Source organism: Callithrix jacchus, chromosome 11 (assembly GCF_049354715.1).
Source record: "Callithrix jacchus isolate 240 chromosome 11, calJac240_pri, whole genome shotgun sequence".
Lineage (NCBI taxonomy): Eukaryota > Metazoa > Chordata > Mammalia > Primates > Cebidae > Callithrix > Callithrix jacchus.
The window spans coordinates 29295604-29309636 of record NC_133512.1 but is presented as its reverse complement, the minus strand read 5'-3'; the positions used below and the strand labels follow the sequence as shown (position 1 = coordinate 29309636).

General features: G+C 41.2%; 1 protein-coding gene across 8 annotated transcripts in view; it reads left to right on the top strand.

The window, feature by feature from the left end:
- Positions 1 to 14033, top strand: part of CREB5 (cAMP responsive element binding protein 5) — a 416669-nt gene that overhangs the window by 395454 nt on the left and 7182 nt on the right. For 5 of the 8 annotated variants that reach the window (XM_017975230.4, XM_078342509.1, XM_054237135.2 and 2 more), the window contains 2 exons: positions 4067 to 4390; positions 8695 to 8922. In XM_017975230.4, the coding sequence (XP_017830719.1) occupies positions 4067 to 4390; positions 8695 to 8922 (552 nt within the window). Of the gene's footprint in view, positions 1 to 4066; positions 4391 to 8691; positions 8923 to 14033 lie in introns of all 8 variants that reach the window. The other 3 variants (XM_035253540.3, XM_054237134.2, XM_054237136.2) reach the window with 1 other exon arrangement.

The window sequence follows — 14033 nt, the reverse complement described above, 5'->3', positions numbered from 1 at the left end:
TCCTAATTAAAGGTAGAAACATTGTAGCTTTGAAGGGAGGGCACAATGACCCACTCCTACACAGATTTTTTATTTTCCTTGCCACATTTTCAAGGAAAATACATCAAGATAAAATTAACAGGCATTCCTCTTACTTACTTATGTTTTCTTTTCTCTGTTGCTGTTTTCTAGAGGGCAGGCAGGGTGTGGGCAGGAAACTATTTTGACTATATTTTTACAGCCCATCTGCCTACATGACTTCTGTAGTTGATTCTGCTAACCTTGGTTGATGAATAAAATCATCCTCCCACATAAATACCAGCTACAGTGATCCAAGATTAAAATACTGCATCCTTATCATAAACCTCAGAAAGTTTAATTCATTCATTCCTTCCACAAATATGAATTCAGCCTATAATATGTATCAGGCTCTGTGCTAAAGCTGTGAATTTAACACTGAGCAAACTCCAAGATGGTTTCTGCTCTAAGCTTACAATCTGAGATGGTTGATGAATATTAATTAAATAATCATACTAAAATTACCTAGCTTCAAACTATTTTTTAAAAAGAAACACGGTTCTACTAGGACCATATAACAACAGGAACTGATTTAGACTAAGAGACCAAGGAGAACTTTGCTAAGGAGGAGACTGGAGCTGAGAGCCACACAAGGTCTGAAGAAAGGGAAAGACGGTCCCAGGCAAGAAGAGTGTGGAACTCAAAGGCCCCAGGTTGGGGGTACACGATGCGACCTCCAGAAACTGAAAGTTGGCCATTGTGGCTGGGTGGGAAGAGAAAGGGCTGATGAGGAAGCAGGGCCATGCCCTGCATGGACTACACCTAGGCCATATTAAGGGCTTTGACCTTTATCCCCTGAGCATTAGACAGACTGACAAGGGTTAAAGCCAATGGTTAGGAAGTAGAGGCAGGGAGAAGGAATACATGGTCCTTATCATGTCTGTGTTTTGGAGTGGGGGAAATGTAAGTATCAATTCTTCACAAATACAGCAATGGAGATGTATGTGGCCATTGCTGGCCCATGAAGCAATATCATCTCCTCTTGTCAGCTTTTTCAGCCTTCTCTTTTCCTTTTGATGATATGGAGGTGGCAAAACACAGTTCATTTCTGTTTTTGGCAAAGGGTGAATGGCATGGCTTGTGGCACCTTCTCTCCTGGTTTAGAGAATAAGCTTTAAAGGTGGAGTGGCTTTGCCTCTTCTTTAGCCTTACAGGGTAGTTCTGACGATTGGGTGGCTTGATACTTGTAAAACATATAGAACAGGTCAGGCACGGTGGCTCATACCTGTAATCCCAGCATTTTGGGAGGCCGAGGCATGGGGATCAGAAGGTCAGGAGTTCGAGATCAGCCTGGCCCACATGGTGAAACCCTGTCTCTACTAAAAATACAAAAATTAGCCTGGCATGATGGCGGGTGCCTGTAATCCCAGCTACTCGGGAGGCTGAGGCAGGACAATTGCTTAAACCTGGGAGGCAGAGGTTGCAGTGAGCCGAGACCATTGCACTCCAGCCTGGGTGACAGAGAAAGGACTGGCACAGGCACATAGCCAGTACTTAGTTAATGCTAGCCATTATTATTACCTATTTTTGCTGATATAGGAAGCTGTCAAAGATATATTGCTAAAGGGATAAAAAGCAGGATACAAAACTATGCATCAAACAGCTTGCACAAATGTATCCTAATAAATGCAAAACAAATGTCTGAGGATATGTGGCGGTTACCTCTGTGGACTGGGACTGGGGTTTAGGGGTGAAGGTTAGGCAAGTGGCTCTTACTTTTTCATCTAATATTTTTGTAATTATTGATTTTTTATTATAAAAAATCATACTTTTATAGTGATGAAATTACAAGGAATAGTTTTGAAAGTCCATGCATACTTACTTTCCATCATGTGAGTTTTTTCAAAGGCATGATGATTTCAATATAACCTCTTTTTATATATTTTCATCCTTAAATTCAGAGATATCATCCAAAAACTTTTCTTGGATGTAAAAAAACATGTATCTAAAACCCAGCAATTTCCTGGATTTTCATTGCTTTGCTATGCTGTAGTCAACTAAAAGTTTTTAAAATTCCATGCTATTTAATTCCAGTTATAAAATTATTCTAGTTGTCCTTTCGTCTCCCCACACACATACATAGAGTTGTCGGAAATGCTGTACACCCACCAGATATAAACAATTGTTTGGCTTCATTGCTGCTGACTTCATTGCAAAGCATTGCTTAAATATTTATAATAAATATTTTTACAAAAACAATGCAATCATTGCTCAGAATTGGAGATTAGCAGTGTTAGTTCACTTTTCTGTTTAGAAGTAAACACAATACCCAGCATCTCACCTTTTCCAGAGATTTAGGATGCTGAAGTTCTTCAGGATTATGAAGGTCAGTAGCTGCTGTGCAGTATCTGTTGCTCATGAAAGAGGCAAGAAGTGGATTACGTAGCTACTGAATCAGGACATCAAAAATCTTTTAAATGATGATCTCCTGTTAACATACAGTCTATCATCCTTTGCTCTTGTTTTTTATTTGTTTTTTTCTTAGCAGGTAGAGGCTCTTTATGTTTAACTAAGAATTTTGATGAATCAGATTGATATTTTTCAACAGTGTATGTAACTGACTAGAATCATTAGCATTGTACAACACTAGAACATGGTAGGTTTGATCATCATTTAAATACAACTCTTCCCTTGCCCAGCAATTATACACCACTATCATCAATCAGATAAAATCTCAAATCTGGAGAGAACTTTGAGTGCCCTGGTAAATACTTCATGAAGCCAATGGGAGCTTGCCAATTAGATGATCATCTCTGCATAAGATACATTTCCAACGAGTAACTGCATTATACAGTCCTTAGCACATTGTGCCCCTTGGGATATGATGATAATTGATTGTGTCACAGAAGAAACAATTTTGAAGAAACTGGGACTAAGTTGATTACCAACTGAACCTTTAGATCAGCATTAGCAAATGATGGTCCAAGGGCCAAATCTGGCCCACTGCCTGATTTTCTCCAGTGTATGAGCTAAGAATGGTTTTTTATATTTTAAGTGACTGGGAAAAAAATCAAAAGTAGAATAACATTTCATGACATGTAAAAATTATATGAAATTCAGATTTTCTGTCCCTGAAGTTGTATCAAAACCTAGGAGATTCATTCATTTAAACATTATCTGCGGTGGCTTTTGCACAATATCAGAGTTGACTAGTTGTGACAGAAAATATTGACTATCTGACTCTTTGTAGAAAAAGTTTGCTGACCTCTCCTTTAGACTCAGGTGCAAGTTACTTATGTGCATGTCTGCTTATGAATGGATAATGCTTTTGTATTAGAAATGTATCTGGCCTGCTGATGTGGCTGCCAAAGGTGGTGCAATACTCCATATTCTTCTATTTTCATCACTCCCTTCTCAAAATCAAAAGAAAGTTATTAAGTGAGAAAAAAAAATAGAGTATTGGAAGGAGCCATAAGAAAGATCTTGGTCACAGAAAAGCCCTACACATTACCTCTGAAGGTGGTAGATGAGTAATTCTAATCTTACCTAAAATCAGATTCGTTCTCTACATTTTAAAATTTGAAATTATTTCTTCTCTGTGTCTGAGAAATCTTTTGATAGGCAAGAGCATTCATTCTTGTGACTCTTACAAAATACAGTGGCACACCAGAGGGAGGCTCTTTGTTCAGTGGCATTATCATAGTGAATGGTGCTGTTTGGCGTATGCTTGCACTCAGTTGTAGACACAGTATGATGCACGATTGGATAATGCGAAATACCTTTTAGTAGAATGTCTAGTTCTTGATAGGATAGCCTGCCCATTGGCTGTGACAGTTGAATTAGGCCACATGGCTGACGCTGACCCTCCTACTGACTGCAATACCTAAGAAAATATGAAATTAATACAGAAGCTATCTTGTAGTGGTAGCAAGATAGTTACTTGTAGGAAATGTTAACAATAGTATCATAAAATATAGAATTGAAAATGTGAGACATTTTGCTTTAAAATCTCTATCATGTACATGACTGACTTCAGTTGTCCCCTCCCCTCCCTTTTGTTCTGTTTCAGAGGTTGAAGGCTGCATTGACTCACCACCCTGCTGCCATGTCAAATGGGAATATGAACACCATGGGACACATGATGGACATGATGGGCTCCCGGCAGGACCAGACGCCACACCATCACATGCACTCACACCCGCATCAGCACCAGACACTGCCACCCCACCACCCTTACCCACACCAGCACCAGCACCCAGCGCACCATCCTCACCCTCAACCCCATCACCAGCAGAACCATCCACATCACCACTCCCATTCCCACCTTCATGCACACCCAGCACATCACCAGACCTCGCCACATCCGCCCCTGCACACCAGTAACCAAGCACAGGTAGACCTTTTCCTTGATCTCTTTCCCCTTCTTATTCTCCTTCTTAACAGGGCAAGCTCTAATGCTGGGGTCATTTACAGCAGTCTTGTGTGACGAGCCCAGGTGTTCTATCTCACATTCTAGGGAGCTCTGTTTTCCTCCTAGGTGGCAACCCTTACCCATAAGAACCTACCAGATCATAATTTCTATAAAAAATATACTAAATAATATCAGGTCTAGTTTCTAAGAGCCAATATAAACTTTAAATTCTCCAAAATCTCTTTTTGCAGTGTGTTAGAAAGTTAGCCCCCCAAAACATAATATGAATCAATGGATTAGGAAGAATTTAAGCTTGTGAAGAAAGATGTGACTTAAGAACAAGAAAACAAGTTAATTCTAACCCTGGTTCTAGCTGCTACATTTTAAAACATCAGAGAGACTCAATTTTGTCACCTGTAAAAATGGAAGTTAAATACAACAGGCAATCTTCTGAGTAACAATGAATGTTAAAAGTCTAAAGAGTAACAATTCAAGGGAGACAAAGAAGCTCCCTCACGGATGCTAGGACATAAGGTGCTGTGTAAATGGTGAAGAGAGGTGACTCATCCCCCTGAATGAGAAATGCGTTGGAGGGAACAGAAAGAGAGCCAAGTTCTGCAGATGATGAGACCAAGAGAAAGCCCAAATCCCAGAGGGGGAGAGTCACCAGGAGCGGCTGCAAAAAAAGCCAGCATTTAGACAAAACTGAAAGCGGGTTGGGGGACCAGGCAGACATTATGTCACCCAGGGCCAAGAAGAGAGGCGAGTCCTGTACTGGAGTGAGTTTTAGTAAGCGGAAGAAGGGCATGTCCAGGAGGATGGCTGGACCTAGACACTTTGGATCCTCAAGCATAATGACCTTCATCCATACCCTCCACCCAGTCCACACTGCCAGCTTCCAACCAGCTGGATCAGAATGGTGTCGGAAGCTTGAGACCGCCAAATAACACTTATTCACCGTCTCCTCTGCCGTCTGCCTCTGGAGACAAGACCTTATACTGGGCAGCTTTTTGAGCTCTTGAGCCCCACTCCCTTAATATCCACCAAAACCTGGACAGCCATCCACAGAATGGGTCAGCCACAAGCAACTCTCAAAGCTGTTCATTAGATAAACTGCCTTTTGCAAAGTCCTCAGAGGTATTCTACATTGTGAATAAGAGTTGAGCATTAGAATGAGATAACCTTAATTTTTTCCCCCACCTTTCTTGCTGTGTGATTGTGAACATAAATGATTAACCTCTCTAACCCTCAGTTTTCCCATCTGTAAAATAGGGGTAGGTAATAGTAGACTAACCTCCTAGGCCCTTATGAGTATTAAATAAGAGAAGCTCCGTAAAGCCTTTTGCAAAATGTTTAAAATATGTTATTCCAAACCATAATAATAGAAGTTTAGCAAATTGTATAGCAATGAAGTGGTATCAAGAGAACCTTCTTAATCACATTTTTAGCCAAACGCCATGTATTAGAAGGGAAAAAAAGCCTACAAAGTCAATGATGGCCAAATTGATTCACATGTGTACTTAGTTTATAAGGAAAAGAGAACATTAAGGTTTGGTTGCCTTTGTGGGCAAGTTATATAACAATTCTTTGAATATAAAAGCAATTCACTAGCTAATTTCAATTAGCCAATTGCCCTCTGTTTCAAGTCAGTAAGTGGCCAACTGGATATGCAATTAGTTAATTGCCATTATAATTAGCTTCATGAGCAGTAGCTTTTTAAAATCGTACACAAAAAGCAAAGAGCTCAGGTTGGTCTTCTCAAATTTGAACCAGATAATTTAGGCAGTATCCTAAAATACCACTCTTAAATTGTAGTAACTTGGCTGATGACTGAAATCTTGCCATTTTGCTTAATTCTGTGATTATCTGAAAGTAGGAATAGAATCCTCTGAACTCTGAGATTCTCAGATGATTTGGAATAAATTCTGCCTTTTTGAAATTATAATTCATTACTTTTGATCAAAATTTTCAGAGCATCTATGCCAAGAGAATTCTACTTTAAAAATAAAATTCCAAGCAACAATAATTACCTGGCACACAAATTCTGGTTTTAGGGTTGTATTTGCAAGTTCTTCTGGCTTCTTGTGCTCCTCCTCCATGTAAGGATGTGACTGCAGAGTGCTGGTTTCATTTCATGACCACCAGGAATTTCTCTTAACCAACCCTGGACCTGCATTACACCTGAAACCACAACACTTATGCCTTTGAGTGAAGGCACCTGAAAAGAGTCATAAGTTACAGGTGGATTAAACTTAGGGTAGGAGGACACAGAATTGAAAGATAAGTGCCTGCAATGGAGATTAGAAAACAAATTTTTCCTACTTGATGGTTTTGTCTAGGGCTGGCAATAAGAGATCATAATTCACAAAAGGAAACAGTTAAGGCAAAAATATCCGAGCAGTTAGCACATTCCCTCTTAATGCTTTTCTCTGCAGTAGTTAGCTCTGGAATTAGCATCCAAAATGACAAGTGCTAAGTCTTTGCCAATAACAAGGATGATGTGTTCACTAGCAATTCTGATGAGTAAGACCTCAGACCATTAATTTATTTTGTTATTCTTCTATAATCAAGAGGAAAAGAGTCACCAACAAACAGTTCTAGAAAATGTCTTGTTTTACATAAAATTACCAAGATGCAGTTCAACCTCAACCCTGGGCCTGATTCTTTTACAGTTAGTCATAGAAGGTTTGATAGAGTTTTGGATTAAAATACATCACTATCAGTCAGCTGATGTCAACCAGTAGCCATTATTAGTGCAATTACAGTCATTCTGATTGATTTCAATCAGAGTGCTAGAATGTGATAGAAAAGATTGTTGGGCTTCATTTTTAAACTTTTTGCCTGTTATTTCTGCAGGTTAAATGTCTCTTGTAAAACAACTTTATAGGTATTACAGTCATAAACCTGAGTGACTGAGAAATGGGAGAGGAAGAAAAAACCCACCTTTTATTGAGAATGAAGAAGGAGGAAGGATTGAAGTGCATGAGGGAAAGCATTAGGTGTCCAGACATATAAAGAGTCAGTCATAGAAATTTCACAAGGTGCTGTGTGTCTGTCTCATGAACAGAAATAAAGCTCTATGTGTGGGGGTCTCCAAAGCCTTAGATGTTGCTGAGTCCCATACAGACCTCGCAAGGAATCTATAAGCATAGTAAAACTTTTTAATAAAGTGCTTTGCCACTGTTAGGATTTCCTTCTAATGTAAGTGTATGGTAATGCACAAGCAGCTCTCACTATCTCACACACAGGGTGTGTCAGGGCTCAGTGGTGCTTCAGGCATCGATGTAATGCTTTCAAAGGCCCTAATTCCCAATCACCTAGAAAGCTCTCCTGGATCTCTTTCACCCTGGTGAGCACTCTGAGGGGCAGACAGGCCCAGCTGGAGTGTGCAGGTCCAGCTAGTCCTATGCATTAAGAACTCTGAAATAGTCAAAATAGGATTTCATCTGCTTTCCTGGCTTCATTCTGATAGGAATCACCGTGGCAACAAAGTCCCAGAGGTGTGTTCTAGGAACACAATTTTAACATTATTAGAATGAAAGGAGCCCATGACATGCTTAGAGGTTTTATGCAGATGACAGATGATGCATCCGTATTGTGATAATAACCCTGACCTTTGTTTTCCCTCTGTAGCCATACATTGGCTATTTGAAAGTTTCATTTGTTTTGGTTTTTTTTTTAGAGACAATGTCTTGCTCTGTTACCCAGGCTGGAGTGCAGTGGCATGATCATAGCTCACAGCAACCTCAGTCTCCTGGGCTCAAGCAAGCCTCCCATCTGAGCCTCCTAAAAAGTAGCTAGGACCATAGGCATGCGCCACCATGGCTGGCTAACTTTTCCATTTTTTCTGGAGACAGGGTCTCACTATGTTGCCCAAGCTGGTCTCAAACTCCTAGCCTCAAGTGATCCTCCCGCCACGTCTGGCCCTTACTTTGAAGTTTTAAACACACCTTCCGTAAACCACTTTTAATAGCTGAAGGAGCAAAACAAATGCTTCCTCTACCATGATTTGGCCAAATGCCTGTGAAGGAAAAATCCATCTGACTACGTTTTTTCACCAGTCATTCCTGTATCTTGCCAACACATCATAGAATATAGGTCGGTGATGCTTTTTCTTCTTTCATGAGTGTAATTTCATCGTTTATTTCATTCAGAGGAGGCAAGTCTGATATGCTGACTGAAGCTACAGACTTTCTGTGCTTTGGATTTTGACATCAGGGATTTCCCTCCCTTACCCAACGCGTCCTTCCCTATCCCCAACACCTCCTCCCTCTCTGTCCCAGCAGGTTTCACCAGCAACACAACAGATGCAGCCAACCCAGACAATACAGCCGCCCCAGCCCACAGGGGGGCGCCGGCGAAGGGTGGTGGACGAGGATCCCGACGAGAGGCGACGGAAATTTCTGGAACGGAACCGGGCAGCTGCCACCCGCTGCAGACAGAAGAGGAAGGTCTGGGTGATGTCACTGGAAAAGAAAGCAGAAGAACTCACCCAGACAAACATGCAGCTTCAGGTGCAGCCCACGTTGTCTTTCCCGGGACTCAAAGGGCCTCTGCTCCGCCGGCATTTCCTGCCTCACAGGCACTTGTTGACATAAGCAGTGATACCACACACACAGTCCACAGGGGAGCTGCAGCCCGCTCCCAGAGCTTTATGAATTCTGGGACACTCCACACGACATTAACCGTTCCGTTTTCAATCAATTTGCCCACAAAGCTCTGAGAAGGAGAGACCTACCCAACTAAGTGAGGGGCTGGGGGCAAGAGGCTTTAATGGGACAGAGATCCAAACCCTGGTTCAGCAATTGCTTGCTATGTTTAACTCGCTGGTTCTCAGTTCCTCCTCTATAGAATGGGAATAATAGCTTTACAGAGTTGTTAGCTCAGGAGGAATAAACACGTGAATGTCTCCAAAGCAGCTGCACAGTGCATGAGGCAAAATAAACCTTCAAACTCAAAAGGAATTATTATATTCACTAGGTTGACGGGGCTGCCCTGGCTTATACTTGGTTATCTCTATTTTTGTTTCCTGGAAGAAAGAAAGGTTTATCGTCAATATGCAACTCTGAAAGAAAAGGCATATTTTCATCTCATTTTCCAACTCACCAAGATTTGAATCTTGCATGATTTTTGCTTTTTATGAATGGCTTAACTGGGGAAATATTATAATGAGGCCCAGAAGTGTCTGAGAGTGTCTAAGAGAAGAGGAAGAAACTCTAGTACCCAGGGCTTCTCCAACAGACTTTATAGTTTATAATGATGCCGTTCAGGGCATCTGTCCTAATGTTAAAAAGATGTGCACTATTCATCAGCAGAAAAAAAAGGCAAGTAAATACACATGTATGTGACCCACAGTCCAGGGATAGTGTTAAGAGTTGAGGATTATACTCCAGCGCTTCTAGAAGCTGAGAGAATGGCTAAAGAGAGAGGGGCAGGGAGGAACATACCCCGCATAGAGAGACTCTGCACTTTGAGTCCATGGGGGCTAGGTGCAGTGGCCCACACCTGTAATCCCAGCACTTTGGAAGGCTGATCACTTTGGGAGGTGAGTGGATCACTTGAGGTCAGGAGTTCGAGACCAGCCTGGCCAACGTGTGGAAACTCCATCTGTACCAAAAAAAAAGCTGGGTGTGGTGATGCTAACCTGTAGTCCCAGCTACTTAGTAGGCTGAGGCAAGAGGATTGCTTGATTGCAGGATGAGAGGCTGCAGTGAGCCAAGATCACACCACTGTACTCCAGCCTATGCAACAGAGACTGTTTCAAAAAAAAAAAAAAAAAAGGAATGCATGGCTAGGCATTGGTAGGTCACTTTCATCTTCTTCCCATACTTAGTTCTCTGTGCATCCTTGGAAAGAAACAGTTAGGGTGCCAAACCCCAAAGCCTTTGCATATTCATTTCTATTAAATGGAAATGGCTTGGGGCTTCAAGTATACAAATTGAAAGTACATAAGGAAAGTAATATGAGGACCTGAATTTCATAATTTATGGATGTTCACTGTTTTCCTGTAAATGGGTCATTCTTTTTGTAATAGACATGATGAGCAAGAAACTGGGAAACATATAGCAGATATGAGGAAAATAAGCTAATGATTCCCCCACAAACTGTGTGCTGCGGCAAGATTGGGACTGTCTCTTACTACTCCCTCCCCCGACTATATCTGCTGTTTATAGTGTAGTGTCTACACTTTGTAACTTATTTGTTGAATAAATGAGTGGGTTCCCCTGTTTATAGTTTAGTGTCTGCACTCAGTAACCATTTGTTAAATAAATGAATGAATTCCTCATTGCTGGAGTGTCTAAGAGTTGGCTGCCTGACCACTTGGCAAGGACGTGATTGCAGAGAGTCAAGCCACCAGAGAAATGGCTGGACTCAAACACCTTTAAAGCCACTTGTAGAATCTGACAGGCACAGTAGTATCTGAGAAGCTTTTAGAAAGGTTGTTGTTAAGCATTTTTCCCTTCTGAGTCAGGGCCTCACTCCATTGCCCAGGCTGGAGTGCAGTGGTACAATCACGGCTCACTGCAGCCTTGACCTCCGGGACTCAAGTGTTCCTCCTAACTCAGCCTCCCGAGGTGCACACCACCATGCCTGGCTAATATTTTTTTTTCCCTAGAGACAAGATCTTATTACATTGCCCAGGCTGGTCTCAAACTCCCGTGCTCAAGCAATCCTCCCACCTTGGCCTCCCGAAGTGTTGGGATTATAGGCATGATCCCAAGTGGGATTATAGGCCACTACACCCAGCCAAGCATGTTTATTATTAATAATCACATTTTAATTTTGATGTGTATTATAAAATGTAATTAGAAGATCAAATCTGCAGTTTTCAGATATTAGAAGGCTTAATCATTAAAAATTGAGTTAATTTGCACAAACATGTTAAGTAAATAAAAGTTATTGTATATGTGAACCTAGTAAATATTACAGCAGGGGTTCTACAATAACTGAAGGGAGGGAACCCTAGGAACTGGCCCCCATTTCTGAGGTCTGCAGAAGGATGGTGAAAACGTAGATTTTCTCAATTTTGGCCTGTCGACTTCCGGGCTGGCCCATTCTTCGTTGTGCCCTGTGTGTTGCCGGCTATTTAGCAGCGTCCTTGGCCTTTACCCGCTCTATATGAGGAGCAGCCTTCCAACTAGGACGACCAAACAGTCTCCAGACATTGCCAGATGTCGCCTGCTGGTGGCTGGGAAGGGAGGTTGGGTGGCAAAATCAGCCTTAGTTGGGAGCCACTGCTTAGATGAAGGAGCCAAAAGTAGCCAGCTGGCACTTATCAGCTGCCAAGTCTTTAAATCCGTTTTAACTAAAATGAGTCCTTGCAGAATTCCTTCAGGATATAGACTATGATCCTAATACATGAAAATATAGAGGAGTCATAGCAGAGAGCCAGGAAAGTAAAGATGCCCATTGACTTTGAGGCCAGAGGTGTTCGTGACTTGGCCTTCGCATATGCATGAGTATTTTTACAAAACACACAAGGTAAATTTACCCTTTGCTAGACCCTAATGCAGTGATTTTTCTCACATTTTTTTAGAGCCAAATGGCTAAGGAAAAAAGAAACTAGAACTCTAGTTCCCAAAACCAGAAGAAAAAAAAAAAATCCTACTGAGTTCATGTAACAGGCACCAATATCTTTTGGTCATTAAAACGGTACCCAAAAAAGGGACAGTCTCTGAACAGACTAAATTGTTGATATTTTCCAACCACTGCTTTGCCTTGGAGGGACAGAAGCCACAACCACCCAGTGTTCTCTGTGAAACTGAGTGTCCTGCATCAGGCCCTGGGATGCTGGAGAGGATGCTGCAGATTCCGCTACCTTTGAATGACCCTTTCCCTCTCACTGGACCTTTGTCAAAAGAAAAAGGTGTCTCTCTTGAGGCTGGACCAGTGAGCCAAATTTTAAGTAAACAGAAATGGAAGGTGCTAAGCAAACAAACTCCAGCCAAACGGAATATCCAAGGTCTGGATGGCCAGCTGCCACTTTTTGACTTGTTTTCCACACAGAACCCTCTAGTTAGGCTGCAGCATTTCAGATTGGAAAAATCAGACCTAAGAAAACAAAATCAAACTCCCAGACTTCATTTCCTAGTCTCACAACACATCTCTGGCCAGGAGGTAAACAAAGGTATAGGAATTGGGGAAAGTATTAGAAACTACCTAATCCACTTTATGGAGAGAGAAACTGTGATTAGGGAAATGAGTAGCATCCCTAATGCCACACAATGAGTAGGGGGCAGAATGAGGGCTCGGGAAGTCACCTGTTGACCTAACCCACTGCTTTGTGATCTTTTATTATAGAAACTCTCTACGCCAAAGGAATCCATGTTCTATTTTCTGATACTAAAGTGACTAAGATCAGCTCTAAATTCATCAGCTGCTGATGTGGTGCTCAGTAGAACGTTTGTGTTCAGTAGAGGATATGGAAATCATCTGGTCACCCATGGAAAAAATTGCTTTTCTTTTTTAGTGCAAAGACACATGGTCTAAGTTGCTGCTGAAATTCTGGACACATGAGCCCAGGTCTGGGACTTGGCAAGAGAATAGGCCAGATGGGAACTGTTGCTTGACAAATTGAAAGTCCTTTGTTTCAGAGTGAACCAAACCTGGTCTCAGCTAATCTACCAAAAAAAAAAAAAAAAAAAAATAGGGGGAGGGTATATTGTAGGGCCCATCTTGATAATTATTTTTTTGGCACAAACTACTGTTTACACCAAAAAGCACTGGAGATTTATCATATAAATAATGACATCCCCAAAGCTGAAAACTGCAAATGTAGCTATTAGGGATTTGCTGGAGTGCTTGCTTAGAGTATGTTATTGTAGTATTGAGTATCTCTACGGAGCGCTGCTTCATCCCAAGGCAAACTGTGGGTTTACAAATAGATCAGTCCAACTGGCTCTGTCCTCTTACAGTCGCTAAGCAGCTAACTGCTTTAGAGCGGCAAGCTCAAGTTGGTTTAGGAAAATGAAAAACTGAAGAAGCGATTTCTACCAGACAATCAACACATATTATTAATACCTTGTTTTTACAAAGTACTTTTATATTAAAACCTAAAACTCTTCTTACAACCTACATAGGGGAATAAAAAATGATTTTCCTCAATTTATAGAGCAAGGTAATGCAGAGTAAGAAAATGCCTCCAGAAGGCCTGGCTTTTATTTTCCTACTAGACTTGCAGGCCACATTTGATTTCTTTTATGCATTTTTGAAACATTCGCTATCTGGTTGTTCTCTTCCAAAATGAATTCAAGGTGATTCCACTTATGTTCCCTTGAAAACGGTTTTTACTTAAAATATAGTCTAGTATGTGTGCATTTCCTGTGCTAATCAGTCTTTCACTATGGAATCTTTAAGATGATCATCCATGTGCACAACACACGATTCATTCTTCTTTCTCCAGGATAGCGATTCTTGACCTTTCTTAAGCCAAATGCCCCTTATGAAATATGATGAAGTCTCCATAGATGCTCTCTCAGCAATATGGACACATAAATGAACATACAAAATTTTTCTCTAAATGAAACCATAAATATTGCTTTGGAATCTGCCCTACTATAATTTGGAAGCATAAGAGGTGCTAGAACTGGCTTCCTTATGAAATGTCAGACCTGAATTATAAGTA